We start from the raw sequence: 22297 nt of genomic DNA, 5'->3' as shown, positions 1-22297 counted from the left end.
CTAAAGCCATAACAACTATTCAATACAATCCAGACTTAAGAATGACTCACAAGCGACACTTCCATAAAACTAGTAAGAAGACTGTATAAAATTGCAGTTCTTACAGTCACTGTTCAGAAAGTTTTATCTGCTTAAAATCACCTTCCCTGGAGCATGTACAGAAGAATGATTTAAAATGGAAGGGGGAGAAGTTAATTTTTATGCATCATTTCTTCATGAAAAACAATCAATGTAAGAAAGAGTTTCATGTAAGTTCAGTTTAGGATGCCATTTAGTTAATTAACTGAGCCATTTTCATTAACAAACTCAATATTGACTTTAAAACAAAATCTACTTAATTTCTTTTAAATGATGAATATTTATGAACCATAGTATCTCTAACAAAGTTGGAATTAAGACCACATTACTAGAGGAAGATGAAAGCAGGGTGCTAAAAATTTGTATAGAAGATTATTATTTGCAGTGTAGCTAGCGTTTTATGTTTCCTTACAAGCCTCTCAGGACCTGCCAAAGTCAGGACTTTGGCACATGTTTTTTGGATGTTGGTTTTTTTTACATGCTTAACTGTATGTTTTTATTATTCCCAACTTTTATTTTTATTAAAAAGCCCTTTTTCCATTGATGCAAAAGACTAAAACAATTCACCAATCCAATGCACCAAACATAAGTTTATGCTTCATCTGGCTGTCTAGCTTTTTTAAAAAACACACATATCTTACACCCTGATTTGTTCGGGTTTTTTTGCGTGGTAAATATAGCAATATATATCAATATGCTTTCTATATTTAGTATTTATAACCAACTGATACACATTCTGCTGTCTACCATCTCAGAGAGCCTCCTTTGACAAGGACGTTTTCTGAGCGTAAGGCCTCCATTTTAAATCTCTGCTAACTAATCTACTCCACGATTTTATTCTTTTCTTTCTCTTTGTCCCTTACTCAGTTCCAGAAAGCCAAAAGCTGCCATAAAAGGTTTACAGTAGGAGAAGATTCTTGCATTGACTCTCAGCAAAGGATCTTAGACAAGAAAAGAATGACAAGAAAATGTGATTTTGAACAAGACAGTTACCTTGGGCCTGTCAGTAAAAATTTGCTTCCCATGGAGAGCAGGACAAGAGAAGGAGAATAGCAAACGGCAGGCCGCAGCACTACTCAGCACCGAGCTGGAAGGTGCTGAAGAGGTGGAAGCACTCCCAGGGCTCTCAGAGAACCACAGCATTAATTTACATCATAAACCCTGGCTAATGTGGTCCAGGCCAACCTCTTCTCATTCATTAAGCAAATCAAGCATCATGATCCTATCTCAGCTTTAGTTCTTTTCATATGACAGACTTCTTCCAGTCCACTGCTTTGTCTCATCACCCTTTTTTGCAGCCCTGCTCTTGCTTCTTGTAATAAGATCACACCCTATCTGCCTGCTTTACTTTCAAGACCATGTCCAGGGCCGAAAGCTTGACTTTCATGTGTAATCAGTTCACAGAGGCAGCTTCCATCAGTCACTAGCTAAAGACATTGATACCTTTTCCATGCTATTGCAAACACCTGATAGAAGCTTCCCAGAAGCATTCACAAAACTGCTGTGGAGTTTCTAAAAACTGCCTGAGAAGCAACACAGAACCAGAAGGCATTGCAATGGAAGAACCCACAAACTTTTATGCAACACGTAGCACCTGAAAATGCAAGCTATAGACTTAGTATCCTTACTGGTTTTATTCACAGAGCGCTCTATAGGAATAAAAAAAAAGCATTTTGTTTGGTAGAGAAGATGTACATAAAGGGATCCAAGATTTGTAATATCAATATGAAAAAAGTAGTTTCTGGCTATAACCTACATAGAGAATTTAAATAATTAACATATAGATAAACTATAGTATTTCCACATACACAGGGATTTTCTTGCATTATCTTTGCACAATGTAGATAAATTACAATTAGATCAAATGTTGTCTGCAGGTGTATATGTATAGCAAATCCTAACAACAGAGAATTTATTTTATCAAACATGATAGAAAAATAAAAAAATGTTGGCATTCTAACACCAGTGCGTGATCTTGAGTATCAAGCACTGACATGATTGACAGAAAACAACTAAGAATTAATTTGCTTTGGTTATTCTTTAAGAGATACCTGTTTAGGGCTTTGAAGGAGAAAGCGACAACTTGCCATTTGTAAGAACCATGCAGTTAATAAAAAAGTCGCGAGTGTGGCAGTTACCTTAGATAACAGTGCTCAATGCACAACTAAGTTTAGTATCATAACGTAACAATTCTTCTGTGGTAATGATGATGCTGAACTTTTGAAAAAAAGGCTTTGTTAAGCACTGAGCAAGGTGGCCAGCAAAAAAAAGGCAAGGCAAAAGGAAGGGGAAAGGCAAGGGGAGGCTTTGCTTGGAGGCTATTTCAGAACACTGTTTGTGGAGCAGATTCTTTTGCACTTTAAGTAAAAAAAAAGATAAAACATGAAACCAAAAACACACAGTGAAGGTGCCAATTGTTATATGATCAGGTTCCCACTTTATTTACTTTTTTTTTTAAGAACTACAATTTGTTTAAAAGAATATCCTATCCTGTTTGAAATAACGGTCAGATAAAAACACAAGTCTGTGGTTAGAAGTATTCGCTACAAATTGTCAGGTGCAGAAGTGCAGTGACAGAATGCGTAAGAATGCATAACATTTTTTCAACTGCACTGCAGGCCAGGAGGCTGCCTTCCTGACTGCTGTCCTCCAGATCACTCCTGGACAGAAACATCCATGTTTAACTAGCAGGGCTCAGATGTTTTATTTTTTAAGCTTAGTTACTGCTATGATTATGAACAACATCTGTAGCCATCGATACAAAGAGAGAACATACAGTAAAATTTCTTTGAGGTACAAGATCATCGTGCCTAGTAGTCAAACAGCGTTGCTCCTGACATGTATACCTGGTAACTCCACCGTCCTTTGCAGGGAATGATAAAATGTTTGACTACATGTGCTAGATGGTCTGTTGCAATACACACAGGCCCATATAATTAAATTATGATCTTTTTCTTGAAAACTTCATATAGTAAAATATTGATTTTAGTTCCCTACGGTCTTCCTTGACAGTAGTAAGTGAAACACCTAACATACAGTGACATAGTCTGTCTTGGAAACGAAGTTTTTTTAAAAAAAAATAACTGTCAGTCATTAATTGGCATGTGAACCATTTACTGTATATGAAATCTCTCTCACACACATAGTTGTTTTGTAATGTAGAAAAATGAGTAACGTTTTGCTCAAAGTGCCTTATTTGAAATCAGGTAATCCAAATAGAAAGTTCTGGCTCAGCCCAAATGTTTTTACAATCAATACTTCTCGTATTAAAAATACTTGGTATATCTTCTTAAATGGGATTAATATATTTGAGATATATATCCCAAATCAGAACAAAAAGAAATTCATAATACTAAAAGATAGCATAAAATAAAAATCTGTTGGCATGATATGTATGTATGTATGCATACATACAGATATGTATAAATATATGAGACACTAGATATATAATTATTCATGAATTTAAACATTTATGAGCTCATTGGTTAGTATAGAATTTTCCCCTTAAATGACTGTATTTTGTAAACATTTTTAACTCCTTGCTTTCAAGCTTAACAGGTAGCAAACAACAGAAATATGGCCTTATGAACACACCTGAGGTCTTCATATTGAATACAAAAATAAACAGAAATAATTTCTGTCCACATTTCCTGTGCATTCCTATTAAATAATCTGTGAAATCATTAATTCCTCACTTGAAGTTTAAGTTTATACATTCTACAATCATTTTAGATCTTAATATCCAGCTAGTGACTAGGTTTAAACATGTGCAAAATCCCTCTGAAGTTGCCATGAATTAACCAAGTTGTCCTTACTGTAGATATTAGTTGGCAACAGACACAGAAAAGTCTTGGCATGTAGATGACTAATAGCCGTTACCAATTTGAAAAGAACGTCAGAAAAAGATTATGGGCTGGAGCAAATGCCCCGGGGTCCTAAGGGAAAAAACTGAGCAGGACGTATCAGCTTCAACAGGCAGCTGGCTCACCAGGACACACTCCTCCAATGGAGATGTCTTTTATCCTGCCACTGACGACTTTTAGGGAGTGAGCTGAATTAGTGCTTACTCAAGTGACCTGGCCTCAATCTTGGCTGAGATTAGAAGTAAAAAACAGTCTGAAAATCCAATACAGCTCCCATTGGTGCATATTTCCAGAAACAAACAGTACACAAATGTTATGTCCTGAAGTGGTAATTAATGAAGGAGAATTGAGTTAGAGACTATAGCAGAGGTGAGTCTGATATATAATAACAGGTAAATCACAATTTCTAGTTTCTGTTTAGAAAGGGTAGCAATAGAAAAGAAGAGCAAGACTAAGAGCAATGTTGGACCTTTAAGAGCAAAACCCCAAAATGTAGTTTCTTGAATGCAAATTTGAATTCATTTTATATCATAGTGGAAAATGAATTTTCCAATATCATATCTGACCTCCAACTTTAATACTGTGTGACTTTAATGCTGCAAAACAATCAGAGAAAAGAAAAAACTTTGAAAAAGTTAGAAGAGATATACATTTATCTTTTTTTCTACATACCTATAGATAATATCAATGTGGACAGAAATAAAACTGTTTATTAACTCCTTACATTTTTAATAGCATTTAAAAATAATAATAATACTAATGATGCATTAAGAATTGCCAAGTCTATTAATATAATGATATTTATTCAAAACCCTATAGCAGTTACTACACATTTTTGAGGAAGCTAAGCCAGCATTTTTATCAGAGCTTTCTTTTTGTCTTTTGACAAAATGAATAAAATGTATTAGGATTTCTGATCCTGAATTAGGATTTCTGGAAGGGAATTTTAGAAATTGATATTTAAATTTTGTATCTAGAGTAATAGCATTCAGGAGAGACTTCTATGAAATAATTAAACGATTTTTCAAAAGAAGACATCTGCTTAATGTTAATTACCCAAGATAATTTAGGCATTTTTAGTAAGATGCTCTTATGAAGGCAAAAATGGGTCCACGCACACTTTATATCCAAAAAAAAAAAAAAAGCATGGCTAATAGAACTGTTACACATTTTCTTATCTAGAACTACAAGATTTGTACAAGATGATTAGCTTTTATTACCCCCAATTACAACATCACAAATAGCACAACTGATATTCATAAACACTTTGTATATTTACACTTAAGAAAATGAATCCAGTTTTTCCTCACAGTATTGCTTTACATAGAAAACTGCTATTTAAGTGCACAGGCATTTACCTTGCTTAAATGCTGTATCTTATAGAGCATTATTCAGAAAGATATTATTAACAATACACACTGTGGAAACTTTAAAAACGGAACAATTCTTTTTCACTTCACCCTACAAAATGCAAATTTTGAGTCTTGCCACATGTACTAAAACCCTTCTATTCTTCCTCTTTTATGCAGAAATGGACCTGTACCTCACTCTTCCAGAACCTGTTAAGCCTCTTCCAGGTGAAGTGTGGGAGATTTCCAAAACAGAGCAGCCACACAAATCCACCTCTTACCTTCTGAGACACAGGAAGAGCTAATACAGGGAATAAGGAACAACTGGGGTCACAGAGGTTGTTGCTGGGGTGACTGTGAGGGACCAAAGACAGAGGAAGGAACAGAATTAACAGGTAACCAAAAGATATGATTTTGATATAAGCTGGAAGAAACCCTGCTAGGAAACCTGCACAACTTTCTTGAAAGCAGTTCCCTGCTATAGGTTTTTCCCATGTTGATGAGCGGCATGGTCTGAAATCCACAGATAATACCATGGTGAATTTCCAACTTATTTATTTTTGGCTTTTGCTAAATTTATTCTGTTTGCTGTAATATTTTGTTAGGCTTAAAGCCCACCTGGAAAACAAAATTCAGATAAAACAAATAAAGCTAGAATCTAGTATGTATACAGAACAAAGAATTCTGATTGTTCTAAATACACTCAAAAATTTGTCTCAAAGGAAAAGAAGAGCAAACAGTCAGTAGTGTGTCACAAAAGCCCTTGATATTGCATAATTATTGCCTGATTGCTGCAGAAATATTTTGAATAACTTAACTTTTTCCTTGAAGGGACTTCAGAATGACTAATCCTTTCAAATGATAGTAAACAATGTACTGTAGTAGGAGAATATTAATATTTAACAAGATAAAGGAAATTGATGGTGTCATTAATAAAAAGAGAGCTATCATATATTTTTCTGACGGACTCCTGAAGTGCAGAACAACACTAGTAACTGCTTTTATAATGCTTTATGCCTTCAAAATGTTGTAATATCACCAGGTAATATATTTTTACAACATTCCTATGAGATAGGGAGTTGCACATAGGAAAAATAAAATGACTTCCCTGGCATTTCCAGTCCGTGGGAAGTGACAAGATCTAAATGGTCTCTGCAAAGTATCATACCCAGATATACCATCTATCAGGGGATTACCGAACTAAAAGCTTCCGTTTTATGATTCTGTACTCCTGCATCTGTTTATTCAAACTGCCTTATTTAAAGAAAAAGGCCTTTTTGTTTCATTTTTACTTTTTTGCTCGGAAATGAGAAAAATGTATCCTGTATTTTGTATGTTAACAGAATAAAAATAGACCAATGTAATATTCTGTGCAAAGCACATACCTGTGGGAGAGAAGAGAAGGGGCCGGTAATGTTCCTATTATGCAAGCTACGTCTCGCTTTGGTTGCCAAAGTTAAAACGATAGCCTTTTTATGTTTCAGGGCAAAGGGCTCCTCCAGAAGACGTTTCAAGGCTACGTCTAACCTGCTGGGCCCAGAAGTGCGTTTGCATGCCCTGAAGCATGCCCTAACTGTGTCTTGACCCTACTGCGGCAGACTCAAGAGTGCACACGCTGTGCCCTTAGCAGCCATGGGAAGGAAGCCTAGGAGGGGGGTCAGGTAGAAGCCGTAGCGAGCTCCTGTCAGACCTCTGACGTGGGGGAACGAGGACCCTCCACGACAGAGCTGGCTTCAAGTCTGAGTCATCTTCTGAGAAGGTTATCTCTCTCTATGGACGACCAAAAAACCCTAAGGAGACCAGGCTTCTAACTGCCACCTAAAGTGAAATGTTTAAGAACACAAAATAAATACTCATGACAGCTTCCAAATATCATTCTCAGAAATCCCTAATCTTTTCTGAATAATGACCCAGGGGCAACCGAGAGGCAGCAGATCATGGAAACAGCATGCCTTGTACTGTCTTTTGTATACCTCCGGACTTGACACTTTGCCCAGGCTAACTGTAACAGAGATAATTAAGCCATTTATATATATACACTACTGAACCGTGGTGTATTTCTGAAGAAATACCAAAATGCCACATTATGCAACTAAAGAAGGATATATACTAAATATGACTAAAGTAAAACCAAGTTGCATCCATCTTTACAGATAATGCTCGTTCCAATAAGCCAAATTATTTTCTCAATAAGTTCTGTCGTGTTTCTGCTTTTCAGATAAGAAGAAAGTAGAACAAAGCAACCAAGTGCCTTTCTAATACACCTCACTGTCTGTGAGACTCACTGCTTTGAACACAGGCCAGATGAAGCGGTCTGGTAGGCTACATGTTACCTACACAGTAGGGATGCCGAGCATCCTTTTTATGGTTAAAATATCAAAATATGATTTCATCCAGCCAGACCGGTTATCTTCTCTATTCTTAGAAATAAAATACTAAGTTAAATCATGTCATTATAGCCAAAGTTTTCTCCTTTGAAGGACTTCAAAACTATCTACATCTCCTTTCTGCCCTTTCATATCACGAGACAACCCTTTAACTTTCAATAAAGTGTGTGAATTTCTAATACCCTTATACAGTGAATCACTCTTCAGTTTGCATGCCTTGAAACTGTACTTCAAAACGGCAGAACTTCCCCACTGAACACCCTGAAGCAGGATGCTGTTTGTGCTTTAAGTTTACATTAACTTAAGGATGTCTGGATAATATTTCAAAATTTAACAGCCTTGAAAGATTCTTTTTCCTAAATCTGTCTAGACACCATTTGAGCTCCTGCACACTTCTGGCGCACTATCCCTACTTCACTAATATGATCTTCTCCAGGCATCTGATTTTAGGCATTGTCAGATGGCTAAATGCATGTGGTCAGAAGATATATGGAACTTCTGTTAAGTTCTTGTGTAACACGAAATAAATAGGATCCTCTCTTCTTTCAATTTTACATCTCTTGGATATAATACGAACACAGTTCATCTCCATGACCTCACTATTCTGCAAACTGGTCTGTAAAGAAGACTCCAAAAATCCACACAATACTAACTCTAGAAATAGATTCTCAATCATTCACTTCATCTACCTTTTGCAAACAGGATCAAACCTGCTTCTCCTAAACTGTCTCAATCTGAAAGAAAGTATGATTGGCTACTAACATATTCTATACATAAAGGAACCCGCAACACTGTATTAACACTAATCTATATAGCATATATGCATATAGCAACTATATAGCATATATATAGATTACACGCTATATAAGCTACACCTTTTGGACCAATAGCATAGACAATTGTGATGATATTTTAAAGGATTTCCTGCTTGGTATTTTTCCCTAACTGGTTCTCTATTTAATGTGGCTTTTAGGTGAAACGTTTATACAGTAATAAGGCTCCCCTGAGGATTCATTTCTAATCTCTTAGTGTTCAAGAACAAAAACTGCAGTCTATTATGACTGACACTTACATACAAAAGAATTGTGACTATTATTTTGTTCCTTCTGAGAACACTTAAGTTTTTAATGAAAGTGAATATTCTTTCCAAAACCCAAATGATTTTTTATCGTATGTGGACTGGGACACATACAAAGCCCTGGAGCCAAAGCAAGTGAGGTTCAGTTCTCTTTGAGGTTTCTCTCACTGTGACGTTCACTCCTATTTCAGAAAATTTATTTGGTAAATTACCTTTGCCTCAAAGATTTTAATAGATGCAACAACTATATTTCTTCCTCTAAATACCTTGAATTCAATAACAAAAGCTTTCTAAACAAGGTGAGACACTTTTGTCCACCACCCGAAAAAAAGGAAATGGCATGCCAAATTATTTTCCATGTAACTTTAACGGCAATTGACCATCTATATTCTCCATCAGTGATATTCTAGAGACGGCGATTAATTACATATCTTTCAGATTTTTCAATTCCTTCTACTTCCAAGGACTGCATTCGCTTGATTTTAATGTTAGTCTTACCATAAATTCTAGAGAACAGATATGTTATAAAAATCTGACTTTAACTTGAAAAAAAAAAAGAACAATTTTATCAAATCTCTGGATAACTGCAATTTATGAAATGCAGTTCTTGTAAAATAAACTTTTTAAAAAAACAGTGAGTATCATAACACACCCATATTCATCTCAGTTTAATCTCATTTATATTTTGGTTGGGAATTAAAACTAGCACCGGTCTTTGTAGATACTCAGGTTCTTTTGAAATATGGCACAAGATTTTTACGTCCCTTAATACTAATTTACTAGATTTAAATACTCTTGCACCCAAATCTTAACCTTAAATCGGCATAGAAGAGATGTTTTAATCTAAACCTGATCCACTACCATCTCCTATGTTACAGAGAGTAAATAGCCAAAACTTTCAGTGTAAGTTAAACCAACTCATTCTCTTCTATCTACTATGAATGCCTATATTTATCTTTGATTGTAGGCATTCATGGAGCTATTATAATCCTCCTTTCAAATTACTGCAGCTGAACAATAGAAAGAAAAAAATAGATGTCGTCTATGCTTCCTTATGTCTTAGGACAGTCTTCATTTCTTCCTGATGGCAATCATTAGGATGACTTACAGTCAGCATGTAAAGTGGAACTAAAACTAATGTCTGAAGCTGCTAAAATGACTAAAAATTGCCTTTGATGACTGAGTAGGCTGTAGTGCCAAATTGCCATTGTGGTTTATCTTCTAACACTTGCAATCCATTGTTTTCAAAATATGTAAGAATCTCAATAGCTTTCAATCAATACAGTCAGAATACTTTCAGTATACATAGCCTAAAAAATATGAAAGACACGGACAAGGCTTTTTGCTTATTTGGAAAGTGCAAATAGCTCAGGCATTCTTATTAAGTTACAAATGCTTTAGTCTATACCTTCTTGCTTATATTATTTTTACAATCTGTACAAAAATTTTATTTTAATTAAAAAAAAAAACAGAAAAAATGTATGATATTACCAATATTCCCTGAGACTCTAAGACCAATTCTTATACTCCATTAAATAAAAAAGAAACTTCTACTTATCAATGGGACTCTCAGCTATAATGCACAAGCCATGTTTTCCTTTTCACAACTTGCAAAAAGTATGAAATAAGTGAAAGTACTTGTATTTCTTACTAATTGAATGCAAGGTTGTGCCATCCTTATTCTATGTTTCTTTTGAATACAATAGTGCATGGTAATTTTCTTACATAATGTGCTATGCAATGCAACTGAACATTTCAGATTGTGTTCAAAAGATATAGTATAAACCCCACGTATGTTATACACAAAGCTGTTTAGAGTTCTTATCACCATTGCCTTTAAGAATAAAGATGAGAATTTTAAGATGGAACTCAAACTATTAGTCCTATGATACAACTTACTGGAAGTGGCTAAATGAAATTGTGTATCATATTACTTCCCTCCACTGACTTCACTCTTGGAAAAGAGTAGGTAATCAACTGGCTTCCAATGTAATGGAATCCAGATTCAAGATGATGAAGTAAATAACAATCTAGATTCTATTTCATCTTCCATATCACATATGAAACAAATCGTGTTTTGGAATATACAAACATTCACTACCTCTTCAGCCTCAGAAAAATGCAAGGTTTGTATGGACCAGTAAGAAAAATAAAAATACTTAGTCTTTTTCAGAGTGGCTCCTTTAACTCTTCCCTGCACACTCCTCGTGAATATTCAACTTCTTCACTGGTCTAAGGAAGTCCGTGTTTTTCCAGTTTGAATAACAAGCTGGAAAAACAGACACAGTAAAATCTTTTTGATTCCCACGCACTGAACAGGAAGATCTTATATTATCCTGTTTTACATTATCCTGTGTTTACATATATATCCTGTCTTACATTATCCTGTGCTTAGGAGCGACAGTTCTTCTACCATAACATGACCAAATCACATGGGCTTGGAAACCAAAGATCTTTTTACTTTCCTCTCAGAAATTCAAAGATTCAGTGGGAAATAAAATTCATGTTCTCCCAGACAAATATTACTAGGGAAGGCAATCGTTGAGAATAAGGTTCCGCTCCTCAGTGAACTGGAAGCATAGCCTGGAGTGTATGTGGGAAACAGAAGTCCTTAATTGGCTTTGCAGTGAGGGGGCAACCTTTCTTTTCCCCAGGACACTCAGTCATAAGGAGTAGCGATCACAGCAAAAATAAGACAAAAATCCCAAAGGGGAAGACTGAGTATAACGCTATTCAGGTTTGTCCTGCACGAGTAACTCATGCATAACTTCACAGTTCTGTAATTTAGTAAGGTTACAGTCTACTCAAACAACCTTGTTGGTATTTTTCATTAGAAAAATCACTGCATCATTAATTAGTGGCCAAATGAAAGTTTAGATATATCATTCATGCACCATATATCATCATATAATCAGTAAGAATATATCATTACATCTCTGTTTATGCTCTACATACCCACACTTTCTAGATAGACAGAAAATAATGGTCAACCCCAAATGATCAAAGTTCAACATAAGCTTCAGACTAACAATATCTCCAAGAAGACAATCAGTTTCAAACATTATCCCAGCAGCACTGCAAAGCTAAAGGCATACAAGTTTTAATAGAATTTTGGCCTTAAATAAATTTTTTAAATGGAGGTCATCAGCTTAGTTTTACTTGTGTTATGTAATGACATCTTTATTCCCTCTATGCTTAGCATGGCTAATGCTGGGAAACAGCAACTTTATGCTGCTACTAAATTTGTCCTTTTAAAACTTAACTATTGGTAGCTGCTAGCAATGCAACAAATATAAAGGAATGAAGCCTATATACACTTGTTTTCCGTTTTGCTACCGATCTACAAGCCAGCGTTACAGCATCCTTAGAGGCTCTGACACTTTCATGTTTGTCCCAATCAAATAGAAAGAGGCACAACTCCATTTTGCTCTATCTGAGGCCATTTTTCACTACTGCTGATGAAAATATGTGGACTATGGCTAATTAACAATCTATGACAACGTGCAATAGGTAATTTAGCACAGCATAACACTTTGCTACCTGGAAGTGAATCAGGATGCTTTTATTATTTGAAAGCATATTCAGGAAAAATTGACTTTTTGGCCCCCAAAATGCTGAATATACTACTCTTATTTCAAATTGAAAGTACAGAAATCAAGTCACATCATTCATTTGCCAGTCTCCGCTCCCTTCCATCCATCAAATAATAATAATAATAACAACAATAATTAATAGTTTAAACTAAGTAAACTTAAACTAACTTTCCTTACTGTGCTTTCACTGGAAATTTGATGCCACAAGGTTCACAGATATTCTGTGAATAATTACTACTCAAGGTGAGTTATAATAAATGAACTACCCTTGTTATGACTTTGTCTTTCTCTACTTTCTAGGCCCATCTGTTTTCCTCTACACTTGATCAACCAAGCTAAGAAGACCTATACTTTTCCTAGTGGTACAGAAAATGTTCACAAATTATAGCCATGTCATTCCACTCACTTTTTTTTTTTTTTGTTCCTATAGCACAACAAATTGATTTGCAGTGGCAGTAAACAGTAAAACGGGCTCTTCAATGTCTAGTAATTAGTTCTAATACTAGCAGACAAATTAAAAGGTAGCAAAACAAAATGTCTCCATCAGGCACTTATAATAACCTTCATAATACATACAGTAAATGTTGTGAAGACTAAGGTGGATAAATGAGGAGAATGCTGATTTTGGCATCCAGCTTACTTTCAGATAATCTAGCTCATCCCTCTTGGCTGACACCAGACCAAGAATAATATTAAAGGGTAATAAACTCCTTCCAGCAAACCTCTGATTCCATGGTTCACTGATCTCAGGCCTAATCTATCAATCCATTTACTGCAGAGTAAAAGCTAAGAAACCCATTACAGATCTGTTATATGCCCTGGCAGGTGGTATATGACAAGAACTGAATTCATCACAAACTCCAGTCCCTAGTACCCCATTCCTAGGCTTTGAAGCACTAGGTGGCTAGTTTACTTGGCTACAGCAGGAGAAGATACTTTGAGCTGTGAAAATAAACAAAATATTCTTGATGTGAAGGCATAAAGATGGTCATAAAACACTTCATTCTCTGTATTATTAAGACTTTTCATAAAGATAGCGTTATTTTCATTTTTGCAAGAAATATTGGCTTTGGGGAAGAAATAAGTAAAATCAGAGTAGAATTTAGAAGTCATGCTTTTAAATGTGGGCTTTAATCTTCATTCTCTGCTTAAACTATGTCTGAGGTAGCAGCATATTAGACTCACTATTCAATAATGGTGTCTAAAGAAATGTCATTTTAAAATTATTACTATCCAAAGAAAAACTCTTCATAAATCTATTTGCAAGGTCATCAGCCTGTGATATAAACACCTAAAAGCAAAAACAATACTGAAGCAAAAGCAAAAAGCTTCTTTTATATGACTGCAATTCCTTTCATACTCAATTTCTTTTCTAGGCTTATTTTCATTGCTGCAGGGCAACAGTTTCTGTGACTATAAAGAAGGTTTGAACGGGACTTATTTCAAATATGTCACCTTGAAGGTCAAGACTCACAGTTGTTGTTCCCCCTTCCACTGTCTGGCAGATCAAGGAAAAATACAAATTTTTTATAACCTTAAAAGACATATGGCTACATTCTTAACCAGAGTAAACTGTCACAGCTTCTCTGAAGTAAACAATTCCTCCGCGGACCTACCTGAGCTATTTTTGTGTACCACGCGTTTTTTGAATTTTGAAAATAGTATCATCCTGCAAGATGAGCTAACTGGAAACGTCAGATCGTTACATGCTCTGGCACAGATGCCAGAAAATAAAATAAGTAGCTAGAAACAAAGAATTAAAGCATAAAAAATACTCTTAGAAAGGAATGGAGGGATAAAAACCCCAGAGAAATCTCTGGGTGATGATGCTTCCCCACTGCCCTTTGAGGAACACAGAAAGTCTCCCTTCATCTAAACAACTGACTGCACCACCATCCAGGTGACCTACAGGCCATGGCCTGGTGTTAAGCGCCAGGGCTGTAAGCTTTGGCTATGGGGAAAGTGAGGTGTTCAGTGCTTCCAGATAGGTAACTAAGGAAGACAACATATGTTGCTCTGTCAAGCCTGCAGCCTTTCTTCCCGTGATTTTTAATTTTGTTACAGGACCTACAGTCTTAGAGGAGAAAGTGACAAAATGAATTCCTTCAGCAAAACAGGAAGCTTATTTTATTTTATGCCACAAAAACAGAGAACTGAGCTTTGCTACAAGAAGCAGTGAGTGCCATGTAAAAGAAAAAAAAAAAATTCCTTTCAGTTTACCAACAAGGCAGAAAAGGAGAAAAAAGGGGGAAAAAAACCCTGTTTAATGTTTTCATAAACTTTGGGACAATTCTAATTCCAGAAATCCCGAAAGAGCTCCTAACTCTTTTTTGTTTAATCTCATCTTTCAAGATCATACGAGAAACAGAATACCTTCAGGGAAATATTTGAAAGTCTCACTTAACATGTATGGCTTTGAGTCTTGTACTTTTCAAATTCCATTTTGTTTCATTAAAAAGTATACTATATATTCCAGGTTCTACATGTTCAGCAACTAGTAAATCTGGGCCAGGTAAAAATTTTCAGTTTTCTGTATCTCAGGGAGTAGATAACTGAAAATCAACTAATGCAGCTGGATAACAATTTAAAATGTTTCTTTTAGCGCTAAAGGAAACTCTCAAGTGGTAAAATCAAAGCCTAAAGTCTTGCCAAAAACATTACTTAAATCTGTCTCACATTTGGACACCTACAACTTCTTAAGACAGTGATTTAACAAACAGTAGCTTCTTCCTCCATATATTTCAACAGAACCTAACTGCTTTCAACAGCATTCAGAGTTATCTGAGTTGCCCTGACTGTGACAAGAAGCAACCTGGAACATTTCTGTATAGGCAAGCAGCAAATGAGGGGAAAAAAAAAGAAAAAAATCCATAAAATATTCACTTTGCAAATTTTTTAGCTAATATAAGTAATCAATAAAAGTTCATATTCTGAGACAAAATAGTTTCTGTGAAAATCTATTTGTGCATTTTACTTAAAAAAATTTTTTAACTTAAAAACTAAGGATCTCTTTTTAGTACTAGTGCTGAGATATTCAAAGTGGTGCCTAAATGTAGGCACATATATCATGTATATACTTCAGCTAGTAAATAGCAGTGGTTTGATCTTGAAATGTTCTGAGTTCTTTTATGTACATTGATTTCAGAAAGCTCACTTGTAAAGAGAGAGATACTTACTGTTTAAGCACCTAAATAATGATTTACATGCCATCTCCAAGTTTGTGAATACAATCAATATTTATTATCCATTTTTGCTAACATTCTGAACTTTGCCCCACTCTTTTTGTTATGGAGAAGAAACTGATGGGAGTTTTACACTAAAGAAATTCCTATTCATTTACCAGGAGTGTGCTTGAAATAACAACTCTGTGAACACAGTGGGAGAAAAAAAAAAAAGACAGATGCAGTATTCTTAGTCAGAAACTCCAGCTTCTCTTCTCAGAGAGATTTATTTTCTCACTTTTTCCCTATAGCTAAACACAACTAATCGCTCTTTTTTTTTTCCCCCTGCATCCTGATGACTTCAATAAATAGATACATCAGATTAACTTCCCATTTTCATTAGTCTCTAGGGAAACCCCTCAGCTTCACCCTTTAGATTCCACATTGACCTGTCGACCTGCTCTGACCAAGCTAATCCATACCCTAGGTGGCGGCCTTATGGACAGTGCTTTCTAAAATTTCAGTTACACGTGGTCTGAATGGAGAGCGCTTAAATTACCTATCATCCTTGACCAGATCACAGTAACTGTTTTTCAAAACAACAATGTGCTTCTTTAATGACAAATCACAGGAAAATCTTGCTTTCATCTCTCCACAGGTATGGAGAACCCAGAACGCTGAATCAGCGGGACTTTGCTACACAGGAAAGAGAACTCAAAGCTCACAGCTCGAAGAAGCACTGTGTAATGTGAGACAGTGGTTAGCAGCATCCACCTCAAGATCTGGGCGGAAGAATTGGGAAGTGACATTGGTTGTAAAAATGCAATCGGCCTTTCACTACTGCCTCTCTCAGACTTGAGTCACAGAAGTTAGAAAATCTGCTGTACCCTCAAAGCTGCCAGATTAGAAAAATGATGCTCTGCACTCCACTACTGAGCAGCAGACCTGCAATTTAGGGAATAAATTTGGATGTAACATCATCACTTCAGGCATTCATGGTCTTGAGGTGTTGTCATCATCTTACAGCACTACACTGTAAACTTTTTTCCTTCTCAAGTTCATTATAGATACAAATGTCTCCGCATGTTCACCAAGGGAAAATACATGTTGTACATACCAGGAAATATATAACACAAGACTGTTATGCAATTAATATGTCTAACCTTTAGCCAGCGATGGTTAGCCTCCTTCAGCTTACTCTCAAGCTTATGTTTTCTCTCTGGATTCAATGACACACTTCCAAGTGCTATTCCTCCAGTTTCATTTAATCGTTTCAGTATTCCCTTGTGTGGTGGCAGCTCTTCAACTCTTAACTGGAATAGACAAATACAACAGTTAAGATGAACTGTAGTAGAAATTTCAACCCTCTTATCTTCACCCTTATCGATTGGTCTATCAGCTGAAGGAATAAACCCAGTGTGACACAAAATAGCCACAGCTTTCTGAATATAGATGGCTAAAACCTAATAAACAGAGACTGCAAACCTAAAGAGTCCTAGGCAGCCAAAGTGAAGAGTCTCACGGGATAAAAAGATTAATTACAGTCATATGATAAATTCTAACCTCCTGGACACTCAACTGTTCACATATATGAATTTTTACTCATCTTTTAATATGGCAAAGAGCAAGCAGTTTGGAGAAGGGACACTGACTCTTTCATATTCTGTGCTGTGTACATATATTGTACGTGGTGAAAAGTCCACCAGTACAACCTCATAATTAAGAACATTCATATATATTCATAAAAACATCAAGTAAAGCCAAAGGAGAACTCTCCATCACATATGCAGTAACTGTAAGCTTATATTGTCACAGTAACTTGATATATCAAGTAAGGAAAACATAACTAAAAGATAAATTGCTTCAGCATGTTTTCTTTTACATAATCAACCAGCTATGAAATTATCCACAGTGGAACCTGATGTATTATTACTTTCCTGTCATTAGGATATATTCTTTTGTGCCGCTCCAAAAGAAAAAGAGGAATGTAAAAATGAGCTATAAATAAAAGAGGTTGGCACCTTTAATTTTGGACTATCTACCCCTTGGGAATGCTATAGTGAAATATTTGTGTATATATGAGAAGTGGGAACCTTCATGGAGCTAAACAATCATGATTAAACTTGCAATCATGTCTGCAAATTATAATGTGCTTTTTAAAACACCACATAAATAAATATTTCTTTTGCCTTCTTTCTGACATTCAGTTACCCAAGATACAGTCATTTCTACCTGCAAATAAATCCTTTCAAGTCAGATTGTCACTTCTGGTAATAACAAATCTCTGAGGTCATATCAGAAGTCTAATATAGCAATGGGTGTCTAATAATAAGAGAATATTTTCATTCAGAACCATCAGCTGAGAGGGTTATAGAACTACAATAAACCAGAAATAACTTGAAAGATCTCTTTAGAGTATATAGAAAGTAGCTGGAAATTAATTAGCAAAATTGGGTCTGGAAACAAGACAGAAGAAGAAATGGAGATCACTCCTAGCATCTCAAATCAGCAGGCTGGCCTTATCATATGTAAATTCCACATACAGATATTATTTTTGAAACAAAGCGTTCAGTGACAGTTGAAAGCTTTGAGGACTCTGTAGATTTCTGAAATTCTCCTTTTTAAACTTTTCTTGTCCAACTACCCATTACGTTAATCAAGAAAGGAGAATATTCCTAATTAAACATTAAATTTCATCAACCTGACTCTCCCTGCTAAACTTGGCGGTTAGAAGATGTGTTTGCTTTGGACGTATGAACACCAAACTTCCTCTTAGGCCAAACAGCCAGTAAGACAAACTCAGTACATCATTAAGTCTTCATTAAGTCTTCATTTTCTCAAATACTAGCCTGTACTCTTTATCCTATTTTTCTTTATTTAGAAATGAACTTGAAGACAGATTTTTATTAATGCATTTTTACATTTTTTTTAGATTTTGCTGAAGGAGGTTTAGGAGACATTAGAACCATTTTCCTTTGGATTATTTAATGATCTATTCTATCACTTGTCAAATATGTTCAACTGTGATTGACATAAGCGACAACCAGTCCTTATCTTTAAGAAAGGACAGAAAATATTTTAATCAGGTATTCTGCAAGCATCGTGAATTTCCCAACTATGGGGTTCATTTACTATTGTGTAAGCTATTAAACACAGTCATTCTGTTGGGTATATTTTATAAACCAAACAGAGCAATTTCTATTGGATATATTGGATGAATAGTATCATAGTCTAAAAGCTTTGAGATCTTCATAAAATTACTCCGATCTTAAAAATAATGAAACATGTAATATTCTGATGTTGATGTAGCTGGGGTTGGTGGGGTGGTTTTTTTAAAGAAAGCGTATTTAAGAACCCACCTCAAGGTTTATTCTAGAAAATGTTGCAGTGATATTTTAATCAGTTGACACTTATAGTTAGTACATTTGTGATTCTAGATACTCTCAAGAAATACGTAATATCATTTCATAAACGAGAAGGTACCAAGACATCTATAGAGCACAACTTCACAGATGAAACTCTGTTATGTTCAAATACTGGAAACTTGCAGAATTAAGAAATTATGACAAAAAAAGATTTAGATTAACACCTACAGTGGCAGAACAGAAATCTTCCTTTTTGGTATAGTTTCAATTACTTTTCTGATTTTAGTATGATCAATGTATGTTTGTACACTGGTTTTGAAAAATTCCCATGCTTTGATTTATCTAAACAAGTTACACGAATGCTGTGTTTGAGGGGAAAGCCTTCACTGAGGCTTCGCTAATATTTAGTTTTCCTTAATGTAGAACTGACAAATTAAGAAAATGATAATAATAAAACTCAAAAATACCTTCACTTTGCCAAGGCAGTCTCTTAACTGGTCGTCATTCCCTGGTTCAAGGGGAACGCCAATAGTGCTGTCTGCTTCCTCTAACCATGAAACGAACTTGTTCAGGTTGTCTTCAAATTCTGATAAAATATTCTTTTCTTCCTCTAACCTGTATTTAAAACACAAAATTATTGTGCCTACACATTTTTTTACATTGAAGGTAAGTGATCATCCATACTTAAGAACAAGAAGAAAAAGACTAAATAGAGAAAAAATAGTAACAACTACTTACCATTTATATTAAAACTTTAAAAAAGGGTGCCATAGATTTTTCCATTTCAAAATTATCAGATCTTTTTACAATTGATACAATTAACTGTATTTAATTCCAAAAAGAATAACTTGTGTCATAATTTGCCATTACAAATTCCTCAACCTTACTAAATTATGTTTCTGATCCCATTTTGCAAGCTACAAACAAGTCAGCTGGAACAAAAGCTGTAGATAAGTCAGACCAGATTTTCATATAAGGCAAAAGTATGGAAGCCCTCTGTTGGAAACTAAGAATTCTAGCACGAAATTTTACTAAATTAAATCTGTGAAAAAAGTCACCTAATCCCTTTTGGACACATTGTTCAAACAGATATTTTGGAGAGTAAAAGTGCTGGCAGCAGTATTCAGAGATGACCATATAACATATTTTGTGTGAATCATTTCACCAGATCCACAGAGGTATGTATGGTCTAAAGTTCCTAAATAGGAATAGGATAGGACTCATCGCACCTAACAAGACTACATGTGTGCTTTGCCTGTCTACAACTCAGCTGTAGGTCCTGTCACGCAGGTTCTCTCTACTGAATACCCACCGGCACTTCTAGGGTGCGATACATGTGTTTATCTTAGATGATTACACCAGGAAGAGATGAATTGTGCCTACAAATTTTATCTTTCTTTTATTAACTACAAAGGAAGTCTAGATGACCAGCTAAGACATAAACATTACAGATGCCTAAAATCAGATAACTTGCATCATAGCTATGTAAACATACGGGGAGCTGAGCCTTTCTGCCTAAGCATCCCAAAGCTATCAGATTCAGAGAAACAATTTCAAGGGCAGCACTGAAGAGCATCGGGACAATGTGGGCTCTCTGGGCCTAACATTACACACAGGTCTCTTCTGAAGCAGAAAAACTATTTTGTGAAGAAATTACCCATAATTTATCCTCCAGACTTATTTATATAACAGCTGGGGTTACACTGAGTCTTATCTACATGGAAGGATTAAATAACAGTCTTTGTTGTTGCTGTTATTTTGTTAAGGTTATTTCAGATAAAGGACAGATTTAAAATCAGCTAAAAAGTTATTTTTACTTCTTAAGATCTAACTGAGTTGGAAAGGCTAGGCCATTTACGTATAAAAATAATAAGAGGTTGCATTAGTGTTTTAAGAATATAACATGACATTAAAGTGGAGAAGTAAGCTCAGCATTATTACTACATTATTTCTAAATGTAAAAAAAAAAATAGTATTAAAGCATTATGAAAGTAGTTTTAACTTTCTCTGTTCTCCCATAGTATTAAAGCATTATGAAAGTAGTTTTAACTTTCTCTGTTCTCCCATTCTTGCCACTCCTCAGCATGATGGTCATTGCCCATAGAACATACTGAGAAGTCAAATGGAACAAAACCTATTTTAAACTACGTCATCATTTATAGAATGGGTTATTCAGAGAATGAGTTTTCGAGAAACTACACTTTCTGATGTCTGATTTGAGCAAAAGTGTCTCCTTTAGAGGGGCCATGTGAATAAGCTTCAGGTAACAGAGAATCAGTAAAAAATGTCGGCCTCACATCGTCTAAAAAGGAAAAAAGCACTGAAAACAATTGTTGCTTGATATAGATTAACATACACACACATACGCATCCGTGTGCACACACACACACTCACACAGAATCTGGCAAACAGCTTAGAATTAATAGATTAAAGTTTCTATTCAAGCAGAACAGAAATTTAGAAAGAGTATCCATTCATAGTAGATTGTATTAATATCCAGACCTCCAAAATATTTTACCCTCTATTAAGAAGTCTAATTTTAAATCATTCAATTCAATTTTAAATGGTATTTTTTCTCAATAATTTCCACAGAAGGAAGTGTTCAACTGATTTCAAGTATACCGCACTGATTTATGTTCTGTGCACGTGGATAGAAAGAGGCTTCCTTATATTTTAAGTAAATTCATTTGGAGAGAGGGAAAAGGAAGGAAGAAAAATTGCAATTTTTTAAAAATTTCTTTTAAATGGTAAGATGCTGGTTTCAAAGTAAAATGGGAGAAACCCTGGTTCAGTCAATAGTGAAAATGCCATTAGTGAAGAAGGGCATAAGCTTACCAGACTTTCATTGCAAAAGAATCATCTGACTTTATAGAATAGGCAAGAAATTTTTATGCATGAAGATAAAGCTTTGAGGAGCAGAAGAGTAATGCTGCCGGACTGCTGTTACAATACTGTTTTGCAACACTGTTTTGTTACACTATTGTTACAAAATAAAATTAGGAGCTTGCAATTCACCTATTACTTAACACAACTTCCAAAGTGCAAGAATTATCAGAATTCAGCTGCCTTCCATCTTATTGATATTTACTGCATTTCCTTAACCAGGCATTCTGGCAAGACAAAAAGTGCTTTACTTAGATGCATAAAATCCCTACAGGCTTCCAAGGCTCCTCTCTGAAATCGTGGGTTAAAAATCAGACTAACGTACCAAGAGTAGCCCTGACCAGGCTGCATCACTACAAAGATGTTCTTGAAAAAGAAAGCGCATCCATTTAATTTACAAAAACTGAGCACTTCTCCCAAAAGATGTCTCCAGCTGTTGTACTAAACGCATTCTTTCTTTCACAGCCTAAGTAACTAAGGAAGTAGTAAATTTAATGATATATGAAGTAAATACCTTCAGTAGAAGAAAATCTTATTATA

At 35.3% G+C, this 22297-nt stretch overlaps 1 protein-coding gene across 10 annotated transcripts in view; it reads right to left on the bottom strand.

Annotated features, from left to right (window-relative positions):
- DMD (dystrophin) overlaps positions 1-22297 on the bottom strand; it is a 1217172-nt gene that overhangs the window by 429388 nt on the left and 765487 nt on the right. For all 10 annotated transcript variants that reach the window (XM_068917030.1, XM_068917051.1, XM_068917057.1 and 7 more), the window contains 2 exons: positions 19342-19489; positions 16673-16822 (listed from right to left, as the gene is read on the bottom strand). In XM_068917030.1, coding sequence (XP_068773131.1) covers positions 16673-16822; positions 19342-19489 — 298 coding nt within the window. The remainder of the gene's footprint in view (positions 1-16672; positions 16823-19341; positions 19490-22297) is intronic.

Source organism: Struthio camelus, chromosome 1 (genome assembly GCF_040807025.1).
Source record: "Struthio camelus isolate bStrCam1 chromosome 1, bStrCam1.hap1, whole genome shotgun sequence".
In the NCBI taxonomy this organism is placed as follows: domain Eukaryota; kingdom Metazoa; phylum Chordata; class Aves; order Struthioniformes; family Struthionidae; genus Struthio; species Struthio camelus.
This window is presented reverse-complemented; position numbering and strand designations above follow the sequence as displayed.